Here is a 23,749-nt window from a genome sequence, read left to right on the forward strand (position 1 = left end):
GCTGATGTGTCAATGAAACAGAGTTAATCAAGGCCCAACAGTGGGTTTTCTCACTGGTCAAACTGGAATCCCCACACTCACCTTCCTGGTTCTGCACTGGGACCAGCAGCAGTGATGGAGCCTGACAGAGGAGCTGGACTGGGGCAGAGAACTGGAGCCTCAGTGGGGGGGTCCAGCTGGTGAAGGGGGTGTGGCAGGTCTGAAAGGAGAAGAGCTGCTTCACCCGGAAATACTGATGATCAAGTTCACACAGAGGAGCAGGAGAGGAACCAGAACTGTGAGGGTTTAGCCTTCACAATAAAAGTGCAGATTTGAACTCTGATAGTGAAAGTGGATGTTGTATTTGATATAATCTAAAAATAAAACGTTGGAGGGTTGCCATTAGATTTAATAGCCTCAGAAATAAAACAGTAAAAGGGCTAGAATGTATTGATGTGGATTTCCTAACAAAAAAAATATTGTGAATAAAACTACTTAATAAATAGACTAGTGGAAGTAGAATATATACACTTTACTTCAAGTGAAAATACAACAATATACAAAAATATAAAATATGTTTTAAAAAACCCTAAACAAATAGAAAGTATTGGCAAAATTAATATATATTTAATTTTTATTATAGTAAGAATACTGAGGTGAAAACTATTGACTCACGTATATTTTATTTGAGAATTCTAATGTAGTAATTGCAAATAAAAGTTATTAAGCAAGTGAATAGTAGAAAAAAATCCTCTGCAATATATTAGAATATAAAAAAATAAGCATAATGTTAGAGATATAAGAAAATTCACATAAATTAATTAAGTTAATGAAGCCATCACAAGTCAAAATGTATATATTCTATACGTACTTACTTAAAACGTATGATAGAGGTATGTGAGGGGCTTTGTTGGCCTACAGCTATTTTAAATTTAAATATTGTATTTATTTATTGCTATGTTCATTAATGTCTTGTGATTATATAATGATTCTTCTTCTTTCTGCTCCTTTTCATACAAGATTTGAGACTGTGTATTTAAATTGTCTTAAGTGAAATAAATACACACACACACACACACACACACACACACACAAGAAAATACTCAAATGAAGTACTGGCACTTAAGTACAGTTGTGAAGTACATGTACTTGTTAACAACCGGAAGTCTCTCTCTGCTTCCTCACCGGTAACTTGACTCGGTTGAACGGAGGCAGTTCGAGGCAGAGCCGCTGTGGAGGCGAGAGGAGGAGGAGGAGGAGAGGAGGAAGAAGAAGGAGGAGGAGGATGGCTGCGGATATCCCTTCTTACACATGACCCACATCTCTTCCTGAGGACACGTTTCACACCGAGGACACTTCTTCTGTCTGTCTCAACATGTCCGCGTCCGCGATCTTCATCCTGGACCTGAAGGGGAAGGTAAGTTTGTATCGACTTGTTGTTGTTGTTGTTTAGGGGGGCAGTTGACAGCAGGTGGTTCAGTGGAGCACCTGCTGCAAGAGGAGAGGACTCACACTAACTTTAACACAAAGTCACATGTTGTTTAGTGTGTGTTTGTGAGTTCGATGCCCGTCGTGAACCAGATGTTCGAGGTGTTTCCTGTACGTGTCCTTCCAGCTGGCGCGTCACCCTGAGAGCAGCTCAACTGGAAGAACTCGTTTCACAACAAACACACACACACACACACACACACACACACACACACACACACACACACACACACACACACACACACACACACACACACACACACAACCACACACACACACACACACAACCACACACTTATCTCAACCTGATCTGACCAAAGTCATGCAACCCTTTTGAATTTGTGAGAATCAGCCAAAATGTCCTCACAATAATTTGAACCGAAACTGGTCCTCATAGCTACACACACATAGACACACACAGACACACATAGACACAGTCACACACACACAGACACACACACACACACACACACACACACACACACACACACACACTGTGACTCTTGTTCTTGTGCAGTGATGCAACTTCATTATATGGGATGTGTCCTATTTCAAAGTTTAAAACTTTACCCTCTGCAGCTCGAAAAAACTGTACACCACAAATTATCACTGGGACCTAATATCATATATATATATATATAAAAAATAATTAATTAATAACAATACTTTTATGTTTTAAATGTGCTTGAGTCCATCCTATATTATTTTGAATATATGCCATCTTCTTTTTTGACAGTATGATATTAAAGGAATAGTTCACCCAGAAATGTAAATCCACTCATTATCTATTCACCACTATGAGGAAGGGATGGAAGAAGTGTTTGATTTCACAAAACACTTCTGGAGTCTCAGGGGTAAACAGTGCTGCAGCCAAGTCTGATACAATTGTCAAAGTCAATGGCGTCCGATTCTTCAAAACGAATAAAGAAACAGCTCCTGTGGCGTCGTCCAAGTGTCCGTGAGCCCGAAACTCAGTGAAAATGGTTATAATTACATAAAAATATTAGTATTAATTGCATTCCCTCAAAGCGTTTTTTCAAGTTCCCCAAATCCAGAATGTAGAAAACACTCTGACATGTATTTGACATGTTAGGGGTGCATAGCCCATAGTACCCGAGGAATAAAAGGGGCCACAGAATATTCCCCTCATGGAGTTTTACATCTCAATCCTCACAGGGTTAATTTATTTCAAGGCAAGAAAAGGAATTGCTGAAGAAGCCTTATATATACCAGACAATATATACCCATCGGGGAAAAGGATCAGTCCCTCATAGCCGGGATGTCTGATTGTACAGATTAAAGCTTCTCTCTCTCTCTCCCTCTCCCCCCCTGACTGTCGTTCTCTGCCCTGAGGCAAGTCAGCAGCTCTTCACCTTCAGTCCCCCCCCACCCCCTCTCCGTCTTGACCAGTCGAGGTCCCGTGTCCTCAATTACAGATGAGGATGAAAAGAAAAAAAAAAACTTAAGTGCTCCTGTGATTATAAACGCTCCCAAATACTTTGAATTCCACCACAGATCAAATATAACGATATATAGGCAGGGTTGTATAGAGGGATCCTGTCAGACCATCCATTCATGGTGCCCAGAGGATGAACCCTAATTACTGGGGCCAGGCAGCTCCACTATCAAGTTGATGTCTTTGCTTTTGAATGATTGATAGATTGTCTTTAAAAAAAAAGAAGAATTAATTGCAGTACTGTATTGACTGTCTGCCATTAAATTTGAATGTCTTTTGCATAAATTCTCGTCTGGTTCTGAGTAAAGACTATAGAGCAGTTTAACTGAGCCTCCAGCTGCTGAGACACAGAGGCTCTGTGAGGTTGCTTCAGTTGATGGAGCAGCTCAGTGGCGTCTGTTTTTATTTCATCTACAAGTAAACGACTGTCAACTTCCAACAGCTTCTGACAAACGGTTTAAAAACATCATCATCCTGCTGATAATACCGTTCTGAGTTCTGCTCTGAGATTTGTTTGATACGATTCGTCTTTTTCCCCTAATCTGTTGATGTTGAAACAAACCGACAGGAGCTCTTTAGACTCTCTCCGCTCCCTGTTTGCCTTCCAGGGATCCGCTCCAGTGAGGGGGGGGGGGGGGGCAGCAGCGAACGCTTCCCATTGATTCCACCTGGTCGCTGATTGCCTCGTGTGTCCCAGTAACACAACTTTCCCTTAATCCCGGCAATGATATTTCAGGCCACTTGAATAGATAATATTTCATTAATTTGTTGTTATGTTTTGTAAAACTGATTTAAAACATCAGTAGTGGTTATTCTTTCTTGATTTAAACAGCAGTTGAATGTTATTTTAAATAGTGAAAACCAGTATCCCTTATTCTTTTCTTTATAGTAGCTTGTTTAAGTTTGTATTTAATGGTTTAATTTAAATTTGTGTTCAGTTATTGACATTTTTTCTCATAATCACTTTTTTATATTTTGCTACTTTTGTATGAGTCATAATCAGGCTCCAGGGATATAATTGGGGGTGTATGAATATTTGTAATTTAACAGTATGATTCTGTATTTTTAACTTGGAACAAACAAATCGACAATAGACCTGGAATATTGTGTTGGTGCATTCTGCCTTGGGGCATGAAATATGCTAAATGTTAGCGTGAGGGGTTTTCTATTTGCTGTGTTGGGCCTTGACTAAACAAACAAAGTTGTTTGACATTTTCTTTTGTTAATCCGAGTTTTACTGACCTGAGCCGTGTTGACTCTGGTTCTCCCTGAGGTGAACCATCCAGTTATTGGCTGTAGGGTCGACTGACTCCAAAAAAAACACACATCTCAGCTTTCTGACAGTTGTAAATAGAGTAGAACGGTCAAAATGAGACTTTTTCTTGATGATTCGAAGAAAGAATAATCATTAGAGAGTCAGGCTGCACCACATTTTACACATAGACTACTCATACATCTCAGTTCTTTATCAGTATCCATTCAAGATTCACTTGCAATGGGCTTTAGGTCATGATTTAGTTGGGAGTGGTTTGTGGATAAGTGCTTTGTTGTTTACGATGAATTGCAATTTTTCAGAGGTTTATTCCACAACTCGTGTCAAGTTGCCTGTTTTCTTTCGTCAACAATTTAAAAACCCAAAGTTGTTCAGTTTGATTAAAGGTAGAGAAAAGCAACCAAGACAGTTATTTGATTGTCAGAGTCGATTAACTTGATCAAACTCTGATTTAAGATCCATCCATATTTATTAGGAACAGAATGTCGAGTTCAGAAACGCAGAGTTCAGACCAATGTGAAAAAGTATATGCTGTCATGTTTTCCTTTCATCGTTTGCCTTCAGATCTACAAAGTCTCTTGACATTCCAGAAGGGTCCTTCAGCGCTGCACCCTCTTTTTGATACGAGGATTTGTCTCGATCTCATTCTGCGACGCCGCTGACCTTTGACCTCTTCGCTCTACGGTCTCCGTCTCCTCTCACTGGAGCCGAGCAGCCGCCTGTTCATATCCCTTCTCTCCCCCAGATTACTTTACGTTCCTGGAATTTTCCTCCTTTTTTTTATTTCTTATTTCCTCCTGCCTTTGTTGTATGTGCTCCTGCGTGACCCCCCCGTGCAACACAGACTCTTTTATTAAAGAAAGGGTGGAAGCTTTGTGTGTTTGTGTGTGTGTGTGTGTGTGTGTGTGTGTGTGTGTGTGTGTGTGTGTGTGTGTGTGTGTCACATCCCTCAAGCGTAAAATCTTTGATCTCTTTCTTCACTCAATCTGTGTTTGGACTCAGACTGCTGACTCCTATTGTTGTGGGCGCTGAAATAAGAAGACGTGGTGGTTTGTCAAAGCAAATTGAACAATGTTGTAGTTTGATTAAAATAATGTTGGATAGAATAAGTTTCATTAGGGTTAAATCTCATTTATGCTCAATGCTGGATACTTTTTGGGATACAAGGACTTTAGCTTTATCATTCATGTCATAGTTTAAACTTCTTTTCTTCCACCAACTACTGTTCACAGTGTAACCTGAGTTTCTGGGTCGTCTTTTGTCATCTGGACGTTTATTGTTGCTTTTTTGCTGCGTCCACATTGTGCAGAAAGTGGCTCAACTGTGTCTTTAGTAAATGTAAGAATGGCTTAAGAAAAGGCAGAAATATTGGTGACAGTCGTCTCAAAAGAACAGAGAATATATTGTTGTAAGAAGTTCTGCGATCATACACGTGTCAACATGTATTAGACTTGCTTGTGAGCTACTGTAACAAACAGGTTCTTGCTCTTTTTGGAGGATTTGAAGAGGATGAGTCAAGATTCACACAAGAGCCTGATTCAGATCATTATTCTTTGGATTGTTTGGTCTGACTTATCATGAGTCGTGCATCTCAGAAATTGGCTCAAATCGTACAACGTATGTCGAGCTTCACACCAGTTTCGGTCTTTGACACCACATGTCCTCGAACTTTTAATTGCTTGTGTTTGTGAAGTTCGAACACTTTTATTTGCCACATTTCCAAGCTCTGCTCCCGGTTGCATGTCGAGAAGCTGGTCATTCATCATTCATCACCAGAGATTCGAGATGGAAACACAGTTTGCATATTTCCTCACTGGGTGAATTTGGAAACAGGGTATCAGCTCCATCCAGGGGGCTGGTTGTCTGTAGTCATAGTGGTTATTTGAAGCATCTTTTCAGGTTGAGTGCTCAGGTTTGGTTAGTCGGCCCAAAAACCTGTAAATATTTCATATGTGGGTTCTGCCTCCGCAAAAGCGTTGCCTGCCTTTTTATATATTTCCTCCTTTTTGTGCTGCGTCCAGGTGCTGATCGGCCGTAACTACAAGGGGAACATGGACATGAACGAGATCGACCACTTCATGCCCATCCTGATGAAGAGGGAGGAAGAGGAGGAGATGACGCCGCTGGTCTGCCACGGCTCCACACACTTCCTGTGGCTCAAACACAGCAACCTTTACCGTATCCATTTCGTTCCAAAGACCTGCAGCAGGTTATCTCAGTGTAGTTTCCTAGAGTGATTGGCTTTCCTCAGTCATAGGTGTTCAGAGATTTAAAGCATTTCATGAATGGCTTCCTTTCCCTGAGCCGTCCTGTGCTTCTTCTCTCCTGAGCTCCAGTTTTATCACGCCATGTTTCCAGCTGAAGAACAGAGCACAGATTCACAGTGATGTGTTATTCATGGCCTAAGCTTTTTCTCATTGGGAAATTGGGCAGTCAAACCTCCTCACATATTATTAATTCAGCATGATATTGCAGTTGTGAGTAAGTGGAATTCCCAGTGCACTGCAGTAGTAGACAAGTGGGACAAGTGGGAGCTATTTAACCGCCCTGGGACCATTTTCTCAAATGTTCTGATGACTGAATTTATCTCTTAACCGACCACAGTATCTAAATGATTTTCCCAACATGTCTACAAACTGTGATTTAGACCAATGTGCATGTATTTTGTTTACAGCTCGATTCAGGCACCGTGTTTTTCTTAACAGTCTTTTCTTCAGTGGTGGCGATGACCAAGAAGAACGCCAACGCTGCCCTTGTTTACACCTTTCTTTATAAAATAATCCAGGTGAGAGCTGTTATTTTTACACAAAACATCCAAATACTTAAAGAATGGTTGGGACATTGCTTGTAAATATTCTTCTACTCCTTTTATCTGCTGACTCTGTGCTTTGGAGGTACTTGGATCAGGACCAAGTTGGTTGCTTCCCCCTGTTTGTTGTGTTGATGCGAAGCTAAGCTAATTGTCTGGTGGCCATAACTTCCTGTTTACTGCACAGACATCTGAGCTGCTAATACATCGTGCTGTACTCACAGTGTGTATTTTGTGTCTGTGTGCAGGTATTTAAGGAGTACTTTAAGGAGCTGGAGGAGGAGAGCATTCGGGACAACTTTGTGACGGTGTACGAGCTGATGGACGAAGTGATGGACTTCGGTTTCCCTCAGACGACCGACAGCAAGATCCTGCAAGAGTAAGAAAACTGTTACACAGTCTATAATAGTCCGCCATACTAGTAGAACTAGTTTCCACAAAGGTGACACCATAACAAAGGTGTGATGTGTAGAAGTGTGTTGGTACTGTGTTGTGTCAAAGGAGCAATCAGGCTGATTAGATTAAAGTTTCAAACTGTCAAAGTTCATAATTGCTGCACTATGTCCCTTCAGGTAATAGACACACCTGTAAACTCACAGTGCCGTCAAACAAGAAACACTGCTGCTACACATATTGTTATACACTGTAAAGGCTGTAGAACAGTGCAGCTATACTGAAGTTGCCCTTATAAGTTTTAATAATACACATTAAACAGCCAAAGCATCTTAAAAGGGAGTCGATGGCCTTATTAGAAGGGTAACCCGTGTTTTAGAGAAACTACATGCGCGCTTATTTTGTTTTAAAGAAGTACCAGTGACCAGCAGAGAGGGAGAAAGAGAACACTGTGCTTCTGTGCTATGGCCCGACTTGTTCTTATTCCCATTCAACCCAGTACAGCTGCTGACTAACCCTGTCATGTATGGTGGAGCTTTATTCAGCGAGTGAAATGAACTGGAACTACTATTCTCTGGCTCTACCAGTGTTTAGTGTTCTCAGTGTGCACAGCCTTGTTGTTGCTCTTCTCTCCTCTGGGTTCCTTTTGAGAGACGTTTGTTTCCAGGATAAAAACATTCGCTCTGTAACGAGCCAGTGCTGCCACGGCAACATGGGTCAGTTTTCACATGATCAGCTTCACTGGGTATTTCTAAAAAAAATCCAATTCGTATGATCCATTGGTTTTCTTGTGTTTTTATGATTTTAGATTTACTTGTACATGTAGTTCATGTTTTTACACCAAAGCTTGTGCATGGGTGTGTGGGTGTGTGTGCCTGTGTGTGTGTGTGTACTTGAACATGTATGTGTTCTGAATAGGGCTGATAATTACCAGGCTCTTATTGGCCCTCAAACACAATTACACCCTCAGCCGGACACACTCAAGTCTCACACAGAGTGGCCCTGCTCTTCTTCAAGGAGACACGCAAGGGTGTCTTCTATGTCTTGTGCGCACACACACGCACACACCAACACACACATGTTGACACACAATCTCTGTCTGCAGGCATAGTTCAGTTCTCTGACCTTTTCCTGCCCCTAACCACAAAAACGCCCCTTTCTCTTTCATTATAACACCTACCTACCTGCAATGTGTGTGTGTGTGTGTGTGTGTGTGTGTGTGTGTGTGTGTGTGTGTGTGTGTGTGTTGTGAATGTGTGTGTCCATGTGGGTGGACGCCAGAGACTGAGCTGCAATATTGCATTTCATGTGTGCAGCCTCTATATGAGCCTTTGTGTGTGTGGGTGTGTGTCTGTGTGTGTTTGTTATGATTTGCCATTGTTATGCTAATCTGTCAGTTTGCTGCCAACTCTGCCTCCAGATGCTTTCATTAGCATTTCTGAGGAGGAATCAGGGTGAAACAGAACAAACGGCAAAGCAACAAAACAACCCGACGCCGACCCCGAGCCCACTCGTCACCGCCTTTCATCTGGAGGCACTTTCAGACTTCTGCTGTTTGTCAACATGCATTCGAGAGCTTCTCAGTGGGAGTGTTGCCTCAATCTGTCAGTCAATCAAAATCCGGTTTATTTAGCACTTTTTTGTTGTTGACTTTAGACGGAAGAAATGTGCAATACAACTGAAAACAAGACACTAGGATCAATAGATATGTCTACATGGACACTTATATTCCAATATTAACCCAATTAAGACAATAGTCTGAACAAGAAACTGCGTGTAAAACATTATTTTCTGATAACCTAAACTCAAATAAGGTCCAGTAATAATCCATTTAAGACATGAGGAGTTTTCCGACCTTAGTCACATTATGTAGACATGTAATTCTTAATCGGATTATAACATCCTATTGGAGTTTTTGAAGAATTGACTGCAGTTACCAACAGTTTAAGGACAAACAGTTATAGTTGGACGTGATGTGGACACAAGTTATATTCAGAATAAGTTTTATAGTCGTATGTAAGTTGACACAAGGTTGATGGTACAATGAAAAGTGTTGGACGTGAGGACGGGTATAAGTATAAAGTATCGGTGAATACTCAAACAGTTAACTGGATAATAACAATGAGAATAAACACCCGACTCTGCAGCTTCATGAAGGTTCACAGTGAGTTTCGGATCCTTGTTGAAACCACAACTTTACTACTTACGTTCTCTCACTGCCCTCATTGTTTAACATTGAACATTCCTGGCAGGTACAGCACTGTTTTGCATACGTCCCATTAACAACAGACTCAGAGAGGAGCCTGTGGAGCGTTAAGCTGCTGGAGAGACAGATAAATCCCTCAGGAAATGTCTCGTTGCTATTTAACATCTGTATCGTCTCCTGGTGGGATTATTAGCCACTTCTCCACATCTGGTTCAAGTGCAGGTCAAAATGTGTTTATAGCAAAGAGTCTAACAACAACATCTAACTGTCCAGATTTCTGTAAGAATCCGTCGTTCACAGGGAAATCACTGCCGGCTGTTTTTTACTGATTAATGAATAAACACAACCATTAACTACAGATAGATTTTATTTATCGTTTTGTATGTGGTCCGTTCTGCCATCTGCCAAAATCCAAACTGGTTTGCTTGCCAAGTGAAGCTGAAATTGAAAATAGCATCATAAATATTTGAGAATTTAGAGTATCGCACAATAGCAGATGAAATCAAGGTCTCACGCTCAACTCGGATTGAAAGCCTGTTGGAAGAAAGTGGGTCTTTATTAATGATTTACATGTTTAAAATAAAAATTAATAGAACAGAATGAGAAGCAAGGACAGTCAAAGCCTCTGAAAGCACGAGTGTCCTGAGTTCAACCTTAAATATCTTGATTACTTTTGAATTAATTATGGATTTGAAAAAGGTAAACTGAGCAGCTACAGTAAATATTATATAGGATAAACAAAACATATTATATATACAATAAACAAAAGGAGAGAATTAAGACCCATTGTATTCGTTTGGAAAAACATTCTGTGACATTATGGGTAAACACTGGAGTTCTGCAGTAGAAACAGTGAGAGGTGGTGATGGTGGTGGTGGTGGTGGGGGGGGGGGCCTGGCCTGGTCACATGTTGTTTATCTCACCACAGTTTCTATTCTCACGATGACGAGTCATTATTCTCCCCGGCTGCAGTCAGAGAGAATCAGTTAAACAAACCTGCTCCTCCACTCGTACACGAAGAAATCAAATAAATGAATGAATAAATCACATTATTGTGGTCGGAGTAACAGTGAGTTTATTAGTCTCCATTTTCCAATTACATCCATGACTCACCACTCGGGTTGTTTTATATCATGACGTGTGATTTAAACCAAATATAAACCAAAACATTCGATAAACACAAATGTCAACAATGTTTGTTGACCTTTCTTTTGAGTAATGAGTTTTTTAACTAAATGATGACTCCTCTCTGCAGATGTTAGAAACATTCTGCTGCTGCTTGTGTGTTTTTCACGTCTCTGCAGGTTTACAGACTGAATTTTGTATCAAACCCTCTCTCTGCCCTTGTCTCTCTCAGGTACATCACCCAGCAGGGTCACAAATTAGAGGTCGGCGCTCCTCGACCTCCGGCCACCGTCACCAACGCCGTGTCCTGGCGCTCCGAGGGCATCAAGTACCGGAAGAACGAAGTTTTCATGGACGTCATTGAGTCTGTGAATCTACTGGTGAGGACACATGACCCAAACAATATCTGGAGAGAGTAAAAAGTTAATAAAAAGTCACAGAATGTTCAATAGTTCAACTAACATCTCTGAGTATCCTGTCTATTACATTTACATTTTCTGGGAATGTACGTCATATACCCTGATGTTGGGAATTAGGGATTTGACTATAAAGTAACCAAAGTAAAAGCTGTACAATGAGTCGGTTAATTCACGTGATGAGTTGTGAGGAAATGAACCATCCGAAGATTAAGTAGAAGCAAATACTTTCGCCAAGGCTGACGCCACCTCGTCATAGAATGTGAAAAAAGTTCCTCAATTTGCTCATTAATCCAGATCCCAACAGAAATTAATGGCTTTTCAGCTGGAAAGCTACAACAGGTCATGTTTACCCTGATAGTCCAACAGATTTCCTCACAGCATTAGCTCTTTTTGTCCATCATCATCATTCATTTAACTGATTTTCTTGGAACAGTCAAAGTGTTTGTGTGCTCTGAGGCTCAGTGGGTGTGTCGCTGCTAAAATCATCTTTGTTAAAAACCCTGTGACATGTTTTGTCTCCTCCGAACAGTTTTTCCTATTTCCTTGAATTGAATTGCGAAGGAAGTGGTTTCTAATATCAACAATCCTCAGTTCTATTTCAGTGAGGCACGTATTTATTTCTTTTTTCCTGATTTTGCACAGCGAGGAGAAGCTATACAACAGGCTGATGAGGTGTATTGTGATAAAAGGTATTTAAGCTCCACAGCAGTGCAGCTCTTACTTCCCATTCTGTGACATGGGGCTTCTTTTAAATTTCAAATGTCTTCAGAGCTCCTTCATCCTCCTTCGCACCAGTGCCCTGATTCCATTTCTCCCACTGCACGCTGAGAGCCTCTCAGTCGGTCCCTCAGTGGGTTCAGATCTGCTGAGTGGTTGTTGATTTCTCCCAGTTCATGCGCTGGAGTCTCTGTGATTCTGTCTCACTGCTGATCATCAAGTATCTGCAAGTGCACAGTTATTTTTGGGCTTTCATCAAACAGATGAGCGGATCTAACAGAAAAGCTGATACCATAATAATAAGGAAATATTAGAGAATGATCAAAATACCTTCAATCAGATATAAATGTAACTTTTCTCTTCTTCCTGTAGGTGAACGCCAACGGCAGCGTCCTGCGCAGTGAAATATTGGGAACCATAAAGCTGAGAGTGGTCCTGTCGGGGATGCCTGAACTCCGACTGGGCCTCAATGACAAAGTGCTGTTTGAAATCACAGGCAGTAAGTCATATTTCTCATTTTCTATATTAAAGATGTAATATAGACCTATGTTATATATTTTGATTTTAGGTTTTAGGTGTCGTAGCTCTGCCACCGAGGTTCTGTTTCTATCTGCATCAGGATTATGCAAATTCTACACAAGCGGGTTCCACGAAATTCAGGGGGAAGGTTATAGAGATACGGTTTTAGCATCGGCACCCTCCCAGCGTCTTTCTATCAATTAATCATAAATAATACAGCCCATATTCACAAATTACAATTTAAAATATAGGTGCGACATCCTCTGCCTTTTAAGGAGAAGAACTACCAAAATTAAACTGAGAGAGAGAGAAGCAAGTGAGGGATACCTTTTCCAAAAGATGTTGCCTGTTTATAATATTCATGGGGAAAAGACAGTGTCCAGTTTAAATGAAGAGGTGTATCATTGTTTTAAGTATTTATACATACTCTGACACAATATTCATCTGATTAGTAGTAATATAAATCAAATCTGATCATGAGAGAGCAATTTTCTATCATGTGATCTTCACACCCGATGAACATTTCCATATTTGTTTGAAAAATTAATAGAATATTTAATACTTAACGTACTTTTTGCCAAAGTTGAGGCAGATATTAGTGAGGGTGCTTCTCCTTGAACTCCTTCTCCACCTTCACCTCCTCTTTCTGTCTTAACCCTTCACTCCCACAGTCCCACACCCAGCTTAGCTTTCATCCTTCCTCAGATTCCTCTTCCCAATTTTCCCAATAATGTCTCCCACTGCTTCATCTCCCTGTTCCTCCCTGCTCCTCCTCCTCTCCTTCCCTTTCGCCCTCTCTCTCTCCATCTCCTACATTTCTTTCTCCCCCCCCACGGCTCCTCACCGAGGGGAAAAGGCTTCATCCCTGTCTAGTCTCTTTGAGTTAAGCCTCACCCCGGGCTACAGCCCTGAAGATGAAAGGTGAGGGTCCGTGGTTATCCTGCTTACGCAGCCCACACTTTCCCTGCTGTGTGTTTCCGTCTGGGAAATAACACATCCACAGAAATAATGATCCCAAATAATGATCAAACAAACACACTCACTCACACACTCTGGGAATGTTTATACAAATATTAAAATGTGTTTTGCACGCTGAGCTTCTGCAGTTTCCTGGTTTTACATATCATTTCCCAGCCATTTTGTGATTATCATATTTGCATGATCCACATTTCTTCCATCACAGCTGGACACAAATGAAACCAGAGCTCATAAATCATCAAACACTGCCCTCTGCTGGCAGGAGTCCGTCATTGAGTGGCAATAAATATCAAACAAGTGACTTTATTATTATTTACTATCTGAAAACTGGCACATTTAATTACTTATCCCATTAAAATACCAGATGTCCACATTATTTAGTCTGAGATTTGTTGCGAGCTGCTCACATCCTGAGATTTGTCATATTTGCTCATCAGATAGGTTTTCTGTTTGTTTAAAATCATGTGGATGTGAGTTTTACATTTTTGGGAGTATTTACTTTTCCCCCGAAGTTGACAGAACATTTTCTCAGCCTGTTATGCTAATGAGCTGTACACCACGGCTGCGACTTACAAATATTGTCATTATCAATAAATCCGCTGATTATTTTCCTAATTACTGATCCCATAAATGAGTGTGGGGACATATTTTGATTGCTTGTTTCAATGAGGAGATTTTCTGTGTGCGCACACAAAGTAAATCTTCACATTCGAGAAGCTGCGACTAAAAGATCATCAACATAGTCGAGGATTCATTTTCTGTGTCGTGGACGATCCACTTTCAGCTCTTTTCTCCAACCTCCCAAGAGTTGTTTGTTCAATTGTCTCTCAGGCCACCTACGCTCTGGAAGATGCTTCAGACAGAAGCATTTTTCCAAATGTCACAGAAGAGCTGTTTCTGTGCGTTTTTTTTGTTTTTCACTGTGTGACGGCAGACACAGAAAACACACAAGCTCTCTCTTGTCTGCTGTTGTGCATTAAAGTAGGGAAACAGGTGAACCTCTGGGGAAGCTGCTGCACCTACCGTCCTCTGTTGACATGTCCGTAGACACACACACACACACACACACACACACACACACACACACACACACACACACACACACACACACACACACACACACACACACACACACACACACACACACACACACACACACACACACACACACACACCTGTCTCTTCTACCAGCCCCTTAGGTCCTAGCTGTGACAGAGTGTGACCTTTCTTTCTTGTCTCGTCTTGATAACACTGCATTCGAAGCTTGTACTCTGTGTGTGTGTTTGTGTGTGAGTGAGTGTATGTGTGACTCGTTCCTACTTTGCTTGTTTGAAAGTGTTGTACTCTCTCCAGACTTGACCTCAGCCAGTCTTCAGACACGCATTGGGGAAGTGTCACACATGTACACACACACACACACACACACACACACACACACACACAGATGCACACAAACGAGAGCAAAATAAAAAGCATAGGAGGGGATATGCTCACCCTGTGGGGTTGCTGTATCAGTCAGGGATTAATATCTTTGTTTTGTTTTTTTACATTGTCTCAAAACCATTTTATGTAATTTATACCATATGATGACAAATGATGACATTGCATTTGAATGAGCATTCTCATCAGATGACACCATTCCTACCACCCATCCCCAGTCTGCATGTCTTTGGACTGTGGGAGGAAGCTGGAGGAAACCATCACAAACAGGAGTGAACAATGAAACTGCCCAAGCCGGGATTCCAGCCAAGAACCTTCTACCATATGATCAAGAGCAGTTGTTCTATCCAGACTTATTTTGTCCACTCACACACTGATCGGGGGTGAAAACAAGAACGGAGAAAAACATGATTTATCCACATATGAGAAAACAGCCATACATCCACAGTATGTGCACACGAGAGAGAGAGAGAGAGAGCAGTGAACAGGGAAGTGGAAACAAAGCCTCACTGACAGGCGCCTGCAGGTGAACTGGACTGTAGCTCACTGTAGAATGAGGGGTTTGGGGGGGGAGGCCCACAGGCCCACAATCATCTCAGCAGTTCTCCACCTCTCACCACCCTCCATTAAACACAGGGTAGAACATTGAGCTTTCTCCAGCAGACAACACACACCACCATTACAGAGGTCACGCTTTCAACTGCCCATCGAAACAGAGCTGCCGTCTCGCTGCTCTGCTCTTGAGGGGAAAGTTTAATTTAGTTTAAGGGTTGGGAAAAAGGTCTAGTGGTCACAATGTGCTGATTTTGGTTTCTTGGAACTTCAGTGTTAGAGTTACAGGTTAAGAAGGAAGAGGGTTATTCTATGATCACCACCGAAACAACAAATTGCTTCATCTTGAGGGCAGCGTGGTTCTTTCTGTGTGCACGTTCTCCAGTTTTCCTCCCACGGTCCAGAAACATGCAGATTGGTGTGTGAGTGGTTGTGTGTCTCTGTCTGTCCTGTGATACACTGTCCCTCTGTCCATGTTGTACCCCTCGCCCAGCGACTTGCCCACTGTCAGATGGGATTGTCTCCAGCTCCCTGCAGACCCTTATAGGATAAGCGGTACAGATAATGAATGGAGAGATTAATTGTTAGTAATTAATCCTGACAACACCAAACATCCAGTTTTTGCTTTTAAATCGGTTTTCTGTCGCTCTTTATAGAACATGTTTGGGTTTCGCTCGTTTCATTGAACAAAACATGCAATTTGAACACTTAAACTTGGCCTTTGGGAAAATGTGAAGGTGATTTTTCATGATTTCACAAACACTTTAAAGACTAAACGATTAATTAGTCATTAATGAAAATACTGATGTTACAGATAACGGCTTCATCTGAACACCTCTTAACAGAACAATAGTTGTTTGCTCTTGTATTGGTGTTTGTGTGTGGGTGGGTGTGTGAGAGGCAGCTGAATAGGCTTCAGTGATGGGAAGGTGATGGCAGCATGTGTGTGTTTGTGTGTAGCGGCTTAATAATTATTTTGTGAGGGGACAAAAAGAGGTCAGACAGATTTGTGTGCGGTTATGTGTGTGTGTGCGAGAGGGAGAGAGACTGAATGTTTGTCAGTCATCATTATCTCGACCTTGATTTCCCCAAGGCTGCGTGAAAAAGCTCTCGGATCATCTTTGTGTATTTTTTGTGTGTGTGTTTGTGTGTCAGGAGAGAAGAGCAAGACAGTGGAGCTGGAGGACGTGAAGTTTCACCAGTGCGTCCGCTTGTCACGTTTCGAGAACGACCGCACGATTTCCTTCATCCCACCTGACGGCGAGAGCGAGCTCATGTCGTACCGCCTTAACACAACAGTGAGTCGCACACATGTGAACCAATGTTTCTGTTGAACACACACAAACACAATAATCACACCTTGTTTGTCTCTCAGTGATTCTCAAACACAGCACATATTTTTATTTACAGCAATAACTGCAGATTACACCTGTACAGATAATTCTAATGTACCGTAAGTTAAAATGTTTATATCTGTTCATATTCTTTTAATTCCTCTTTTGAAGGATCTGATTTGTGTGAATGCATGAACAGGATTTATTCTTAATTCTATTCTTTTCTATTCTACGTATAAATAAGCAAGTGTTTTAGTAAACAGTGTTAAAAGTCAGTGGTAGTGATTGTGGTTGCAAATGTGAAAATTACGAGCAGTGGGAAAAGTCGTCCTGGTCTTTATACAGTGTCTCTCTGGAGGTGTGTTTGTAGTGATGCATTTCAGCTCTATACTCACCCTCTGACCTTGTCCTCCCTCTCTCTCTCTCACTTGTCCTCCCTCTCTCTCCCTCTCTCTCTGGCAGGTGAAGCCTCTTATATGGATCGAGAGCGTGATTGAGAAGTACTCTCACAGCCGTGTGGAGATCAAGGTGAAGGTAATGATGAGTGACACACAAACACAAACACACACATAGAACCGAGCCCTTACTCACGCACTCGCTCGTCCCGTCTTCACTGCAGCGTCTTCAGTATGTATGGGGGGGTCGCAGCCTTCCATCTGCCACATGGGTGTTTAAAACAACACGCTGCAGTTTGCATAATCATGACGACCTCCATGATTTGAATTTGTTGTGAAGGTCTCAGGTGACGTGTGAACTCTGTCCCCTCCCACAGGCTCGGAGTCAGTTTAAGAGTCGCTCCACTGCCAACAACGTGTCCATCATGGTGCCGGTGCCCAGCGATGCCGACTCGCCCAAGTTCAAGACCAGCACGGGCAGCGCCAAGTGGGTCCCGGAGAAGAGCGTGGTGCAGTGGAACATCAAGTCCTTCTCGGTTAGTACGGCACATAATGAAAAGTTTATTAGTTAATTATATTAGATTAGATTAGATTCAACTTTATTTTCATTGCACAGTACAAGTACTTATACAATGAAATGCAGTTTAGCATCTCACCAGAAGTGCAAAAAAAGGCAGTAAAAGTGCAGAGTGTGTGCATATTTCAAGTGGAATATGTGAATAAATAAGATATGTACAGTAAGAAATATATATGGAATATATTTCCATATATATTAAAGATGACAACTATTTAGACAAAGTTGTCATCTTTCTTGTTGTAAATTTGGGACGTCACCTTTTTCAACAGAGGCCTAAACCATTGAGGAGAAGTCAGACCTAAACACAAATAAGGAAACTTTCTCTTGGAAATAACTACAACTTAAATAAATAAACTTTCCAAAAAAATTACTGACACTTTCACACAAAAACTCTTTCCTTAACTTCAGTTTAATTATTTGTTTTACTTGTGCTGTGGAAAACCGTTTCACCACAGCCCTTGACTACAGCTGATAATAATCTTCCCGACAATAAATGAGAAATCATTATAAAGGTGGACGTATCAATGATTATAAAATAGCTGATTGTAAATGGATCAATTTCTAAGAAGCTTAATCCACGTCCCCTGTTAAGGCAACTTGATGTTTGTAGAACAGAGATTCACATAACTGATGGATTAGTGAGTTTACGACTTTCTTATCACAATTAACCACGACTTTATATTTGTTCCCCATAAAACACACAATAACTGTGATTCTTTATGAGGACACATAATTTTATAGCGTTCAAAGTTTGACGGTTACACATAAATAATATTCTGCAGAGTCACACACAAACGGGAGGAGAGCAAGTTGCAATGGCAATGTTTAACCCTCTATGACAGACTGGAGGTGTGATTAATTACTGAGGAGGTAAAGTCTATGAAGATGACAGACTCTATCTCTATGAGTACATTGACCTTTTATTTTGAAGAACTTGTATTCTGGTGACAGGAGAGACAAACACGTTCTGGAACAACAAAAAGTTAATTCACTTTCTTAACACAACAGTTTTTTGATATTTTTGCCAATTTCCAATGGAATCTTTCAAGGATCTTGATTAGAATAACCAGGAATATTTAGGGGACTGATTTGTACGAGTGCGTGTTTGGTGATTCTTGATTGTACAGCCATGATTTTTAAATGTTACTTGAATAGTGAATTAATACCAACGATTCTGTGCTTTCAAAGTCAAAATAGTAACTGATTTTCATGAATAAAACCAAAGTTCAACAAGAATAACAAACTCGGTGCCTGGTGTAAAGAATGATTAACCTGCTTCATGTTTTTATGGCCTTGTTGTGCTCGACAAACGCTGAATGAACAGACGTCTGATTCACCTTGATGGCGACATGGGAGTCGTTGCCATGAATATCAAGTTTGTTTTGATTTTGGACAAAACAACCCGGTGTTAATTGGAAGTCGGACAACTGGGAACAGAATTCATCAAACCAATAAAACTGCCTTATCTGACCTGATAACACAACGTTGTGTGTCTGTGTGTGTGTGTGTGTCTGTGTGTACAGGGTGGTAAGGAGTACTTGATGCGGGCCCACTTTGGTCTCCCCAGTGTGGAGAGTGAGGAGCTGGAGGGAAAGAGACCGATCACTGTTAACTTTGAGATCCCTTATTTCACCGTGTCTGGAATTCAGGTTGGACCCTTTTGTTTGTGCTCTTTTGTTTCTGAGTCCTACTTCCTAGTTTCAACAACCCACGGTTACACATTCACACATGACGGTAACACAAACTGGAGTGTTACCAGTACAAGACTAAATAGGTGATTTATTAAATCTTCTCGTAATCTGGGAAGTTTCCGTCGTATGAAATCAACTCACACTCTTCTTTCTTTATATCACTGCTCACTGGTAGAGGGTGAATAAATACACTGTAAGCTATGTGATGCTTTAGTATAAAAACTCTGGTGGCAGTCAGATTTACCTTTGTTCAATTTATTGACACTTTGTGAAAACTCTAAACTAAAAAACCTCTACTTATTTTGTGGAATTTGCTTTTACTTATAATCCAATGAGCTTTTAAATAGGATGATATCTCTTAAAACAGAAGTTGGAGGATTAAAAGTTACGTGAAGATAGCAGAGCTTTCACTAGATGACCATTTATATGACAGAGTGTTTCTGTGTCAGCGACTGAAATGACTCTCGTGTGTTAAACCCTTGTTCCCTCCTCAGGTGCGATACCTGAAGATCATAGAGAAGAGCGGTTACCAGGCGTTACCGTGGGTACGCTACATTACACAAAGTGGAGGTGAGAAAAGAACACACTGAAAAAACTCTTCACAACTCACACTCTCATAAAAACACATTAAGTCAGCAGAGAAATTCTTTATTTTCAAATTTAAAATCATCTCACCATGTGGGACTCTTTGGGATTGTGTTTTTTTTTAAAACAAGTTAAAGTTAGACCAGACATTCTGGTGCAATTTAAATGTAACCTCCTTGGTTGCAACAACAAATAATAACAAAAGTTAAGATAAATTAGACATAATCACACAATGCAAGTCATTTATTATGAAGATCTATTTCTTCTTATTTTGAAGTTCAAGTTTTTGCTCCTTCAAAGCAGGAAGTCTTCGAGTCTGCGCCCGTCGGCAGATCGCAGGTTAGCCCGAGGTTAAAAGAAATGTTTTCCTTGTGAGAGCCGTGTGAGAATCAGTCTTTCTACATCACTATTCAGCGTGTGTCCCAGGAATGAACCCGGCTGTGTAGCATCCATCATATCCATTACCTGCCTCCATCACCATGAGCCGTGGCCTCGGGGGTGTAGAGTGACACCGCACAGAATGCCAGGGAGAGAAACTTCCTGTCGGGATTCTAGCTTGTGGCAGATTTCAGGTTCGGGTCGGGGTAAGGTGTTTTCACATTTGATAGGTGGGAATTAATCCATCAGCGTCCCAGTTGTCATAGATGATACCAAGGAATTTAGTGTTTAGTGAGTTTTAAGCTTTCATTCAATTTTTTTGGTGAATATAAGAAATTCTGCGAAGTGAAAACGGGCAAAAGAAACACTGAAGCTCCTGAGACGTGTAATTTTCTACATGCGCTGGAAGCGGTCGACCAATCACAGTAGAGTCTGCTTTATAAGGAGGAGGGCCTTAAAGAGACAGGAGCTGAAACCCAGTGTTTCAGACAGAGGCTGAAAAGAGGAGCTGCAGCAACGGACAGTTTGAGGAAACTGATGTGTTCTCGGCAAATTAAAGCATTTAAACCTCTTCACATAATAACCTACATTAAAATTAGAACCTGAATGTCATATGCATCTTTTAAAGCCGCTCCTCACCAGCTCACCTGCCTCAGTGGGGGGTAAATGGGAAGGTTATGGAGATGGAAGCCCGACACCTTCACTGAACCGCTACCAGGAAATCTTCTCAGTTTCTCACCTGCAGCCCAGGAATGCACATGGCTCAGTTACATCAGTTATATCCATGACTTGTCTTTGTCGGGTGCGAGTCAGGAGCTGAGGAGGTTGAGTGATGCTGCCAAGTTCCAGGAGGCTCCCAGGGTGGCACTCAGCAAATGCCAAGGTTACTGTCGCCTAGAAGAGAGAGGAGGAAGAGAAGGAGGAGGAGGGGGGGGGGGTGAAGACAGAGACTGAAGAGTGGTGAAGTTAGGGAGGACTGGAGAGGGAGGCTATCACCTTTCTCTTATTGTTGCCATCAGCAACACAGGGAGAGAAGACGCTGACGATCACATTTCATTTCAGCGCTACGCACACACTGGATTATACAACACCCTGATACTGTGGCCTGACTTATTAATGAGTGATGAAGAGGCGTTTAGGTGGAGACGACTTCACTGAGACACAGCGTCACTGGTCTGAATCTGATCCCACTGCAGCTGCTGCACTCAGATCAGTCACATGTGCTGGAGAGAACAAGCTCTGCTGCTAGGGATGTTTACGTGATCTTAGAACGTGTGAGTTTTGATTTGGGAATAGGAGTTGATGCATCTTCGGAGGGTTATATTGATGCCAAACTTTACATCTTTGTTTAACATCAATAATTTAAAACTCTGCGAAGGTGTTTGACGAGATTTTGGAAGAGATTTGTGACCATTAAAGCAAAAAGCTCTTATTAATCTTATCATTTACATTTCGGGGAAAATGTGCAACTGGAGCTTACTCTACATTCTCAAAGCAGCTAAAGCTCCTGCCATTAGAAAGAAACCACTCCTAACCACTCTGAACTTGTTCCCACAGTTTAAAGTACATATTCAAAACCATATTGGCTCCATCCACTGAAATGTTTCCTATTAACATGTGAGGGTCTAGGGCTCATGGGAAATGGTGTTTGTTAACAGCTATATAATGTCTTGTTATATATTGCAAATACTGCACTTTAATAAATGCGATCGTTTGATGTCATCTGATCGTTTTCTTCCAGGCACTCGTCATAGTCTCAGATTTCAGTAAGTTAGTGTATTAAATATCATTAATGTGATTTTGTAGAGTGGCACTGGAATTAGTGGAAATCTTGTTTAGGGATTTAACAGAGTTTATATCGGCTGTGATGTGATGTGCAGGGTGATGAGTGGAAGAAAGCTGTGTTAATGCTCGGCTACGTTTCTTGGCAGATTACCAGCTCCGGACAAACTAAAGGGCACAGATGCTGCTAGACGAATGGATCTCCTCCTCTCCACTCCCCTCTTCCTCTTCCTCTTCCTCTTCCTCTCCTCACGTCCTCTTCTCTTCCTTTTCCTCTTCCTCTCCTCTCCTCTGTTTCTCCACCTCCCCGTCTCTACTGAACAGCAGAGGACAAGTGCAGGAGGACATTTCACCGACTCTGAGTGGAAACAAGGCGTCATCCCTTCCAGCTTGGATGGGAAAGGCTGTTGCGTCACCTCTGACCTGTGATTCAGTTTTTTAAAGGTTCCTCAGGTCTTAAATATTTAAAAAATGTGAATAATGAACTGATAACCTGGTTTCACTGTCTGGTTCTGGCGAGCTCTCGTTTCCCATGAGGTCAATTTACTGAAGAATTTGGGGAAAGAATGTTTTTTTTAAATGTAAAAATACTCACTCAAATATAGAATTGAATGAAACTTTATTTAACTTCTCTGCTTTGCCACTGGAACTGATTATATAGCGCCTGGATTCAGTAACTGTAATGGATCATTGTCATTTTCCTAATGGCCGACATTGCAGATTTCAAATTATTTCATTAATTTGTGAAATCAAAATTTTTCTTTTCTGTAAAAACATGTTCAATGCAGCATTTTTCCCTCTTCTCCATCCTTCAGTATCTTTAATTATAAGGGTTTTTATTTCTTATATCTTCTGTCCTTAATATCCACCTTCACATAAACTCGGTCGTTAATCTTCATCCCTCACATTTTGCTGGAACTGCTCTATTATACGTTCATTGCCTTAAAGAATCGTCGATGTATCTTCACCTTAAGCACTGTGAACATATTCCCCGGTGCCCGGGAACTAATACCAGCGACCAGATCAATGATTAATAAGGCACAATATTGTCGGAGGCGTCGGCAGTGTAACATAATATTGCCGACACACTCCCTAAAGGGTCTTTAACCTTGTCCTTGTGATGGAAATCCGCTCCCTGCTTTGAGGCGGACACATTTTTATTCATCCTGTTAACTGTTGTCTATACCGTACTCGGTGGTCTCCTAAGGAAATTGCATAGAGGAGCAGGAAAGAGGGGATCAGGAGGCCACAGAGTACAAAGGTAAAATAACCCGAGGGGATTTGTGTCTCTGCAGAATCTCAGAATATTGACAATATGTTGAGGTTATCAGCTTTTTCTTTATTTTTATTGTGTGTGTCGACCTTTGCAGGCCAATACTCTTCTTCTGAGCAGTTTGTGGTATATGCCCCCCCCCCAGTATATGCGCCTCGGTTCAGCTGCTCTGCCAAAAGCTCCTGAGAGAGTCCCGAGTCACTGCTATCGAGAACAAAAGCCTTCGATTAGAATCATCCCGCTGTCTCGTGTAAGAGGATATGTCAGACACCAATGTGGATTTGTATTAAATGTGTGAGTTTTCATTAATTTATCGACTGCTGTTTGTCCATAGGAAAAAAAGGGATATATTTGGAAATAAACTATTCTTTTGTATCTTA

General features: G+C 41.3%; 1 protein-coding gene across 1 annotated transcript; it reads left to right on the top strand.

The window, feature by feature from the left end:
* Positions 1–1,225: 1,225 nt before the first annotated feature.
* On the top strand, positions 1,226–23,749 carry ap1m3 (adaptor related protein complex 1 subunit mu 3). Its single transcript, XM_061077810.1, has 12 exons — positions 1,226–1,396; positions 6,218–6,374; positions 6,914–6,981; positions 7,254–7,384; positions 10,962–11,109; positions 12,238–12,364; positions 16,510–16,652; positions 17,151–17,222; positions 17,461–17,619; positions 19,184–19,309; positions 19,846–19,921; positions 22,246–23,749. The coding sequence occupies exons 1-12, from the start codon at positions 1,355–1,357 to the stop codon at positions 22,266–22,268; spliced, it is 1,272 nt and encodes a 423-aa protein (XP_060933793.1). The 5' UTR covers positions 1,226–1,354; the 3' UTR covers positions 22,269–23,749.

This window comes from Limanda limanda, chromosome 9 (genome assembly GCF_963576545.1).
Source record: "Limanda limanda chromosome 9, fLimLim1.1, whole genome shotgun sequence".
NCBI lineage: Eukaryota > Metazoa > Chordata > Actinopteri > Pleuronectiformes > Pleuronectidae > Limanda > Limanda limanda.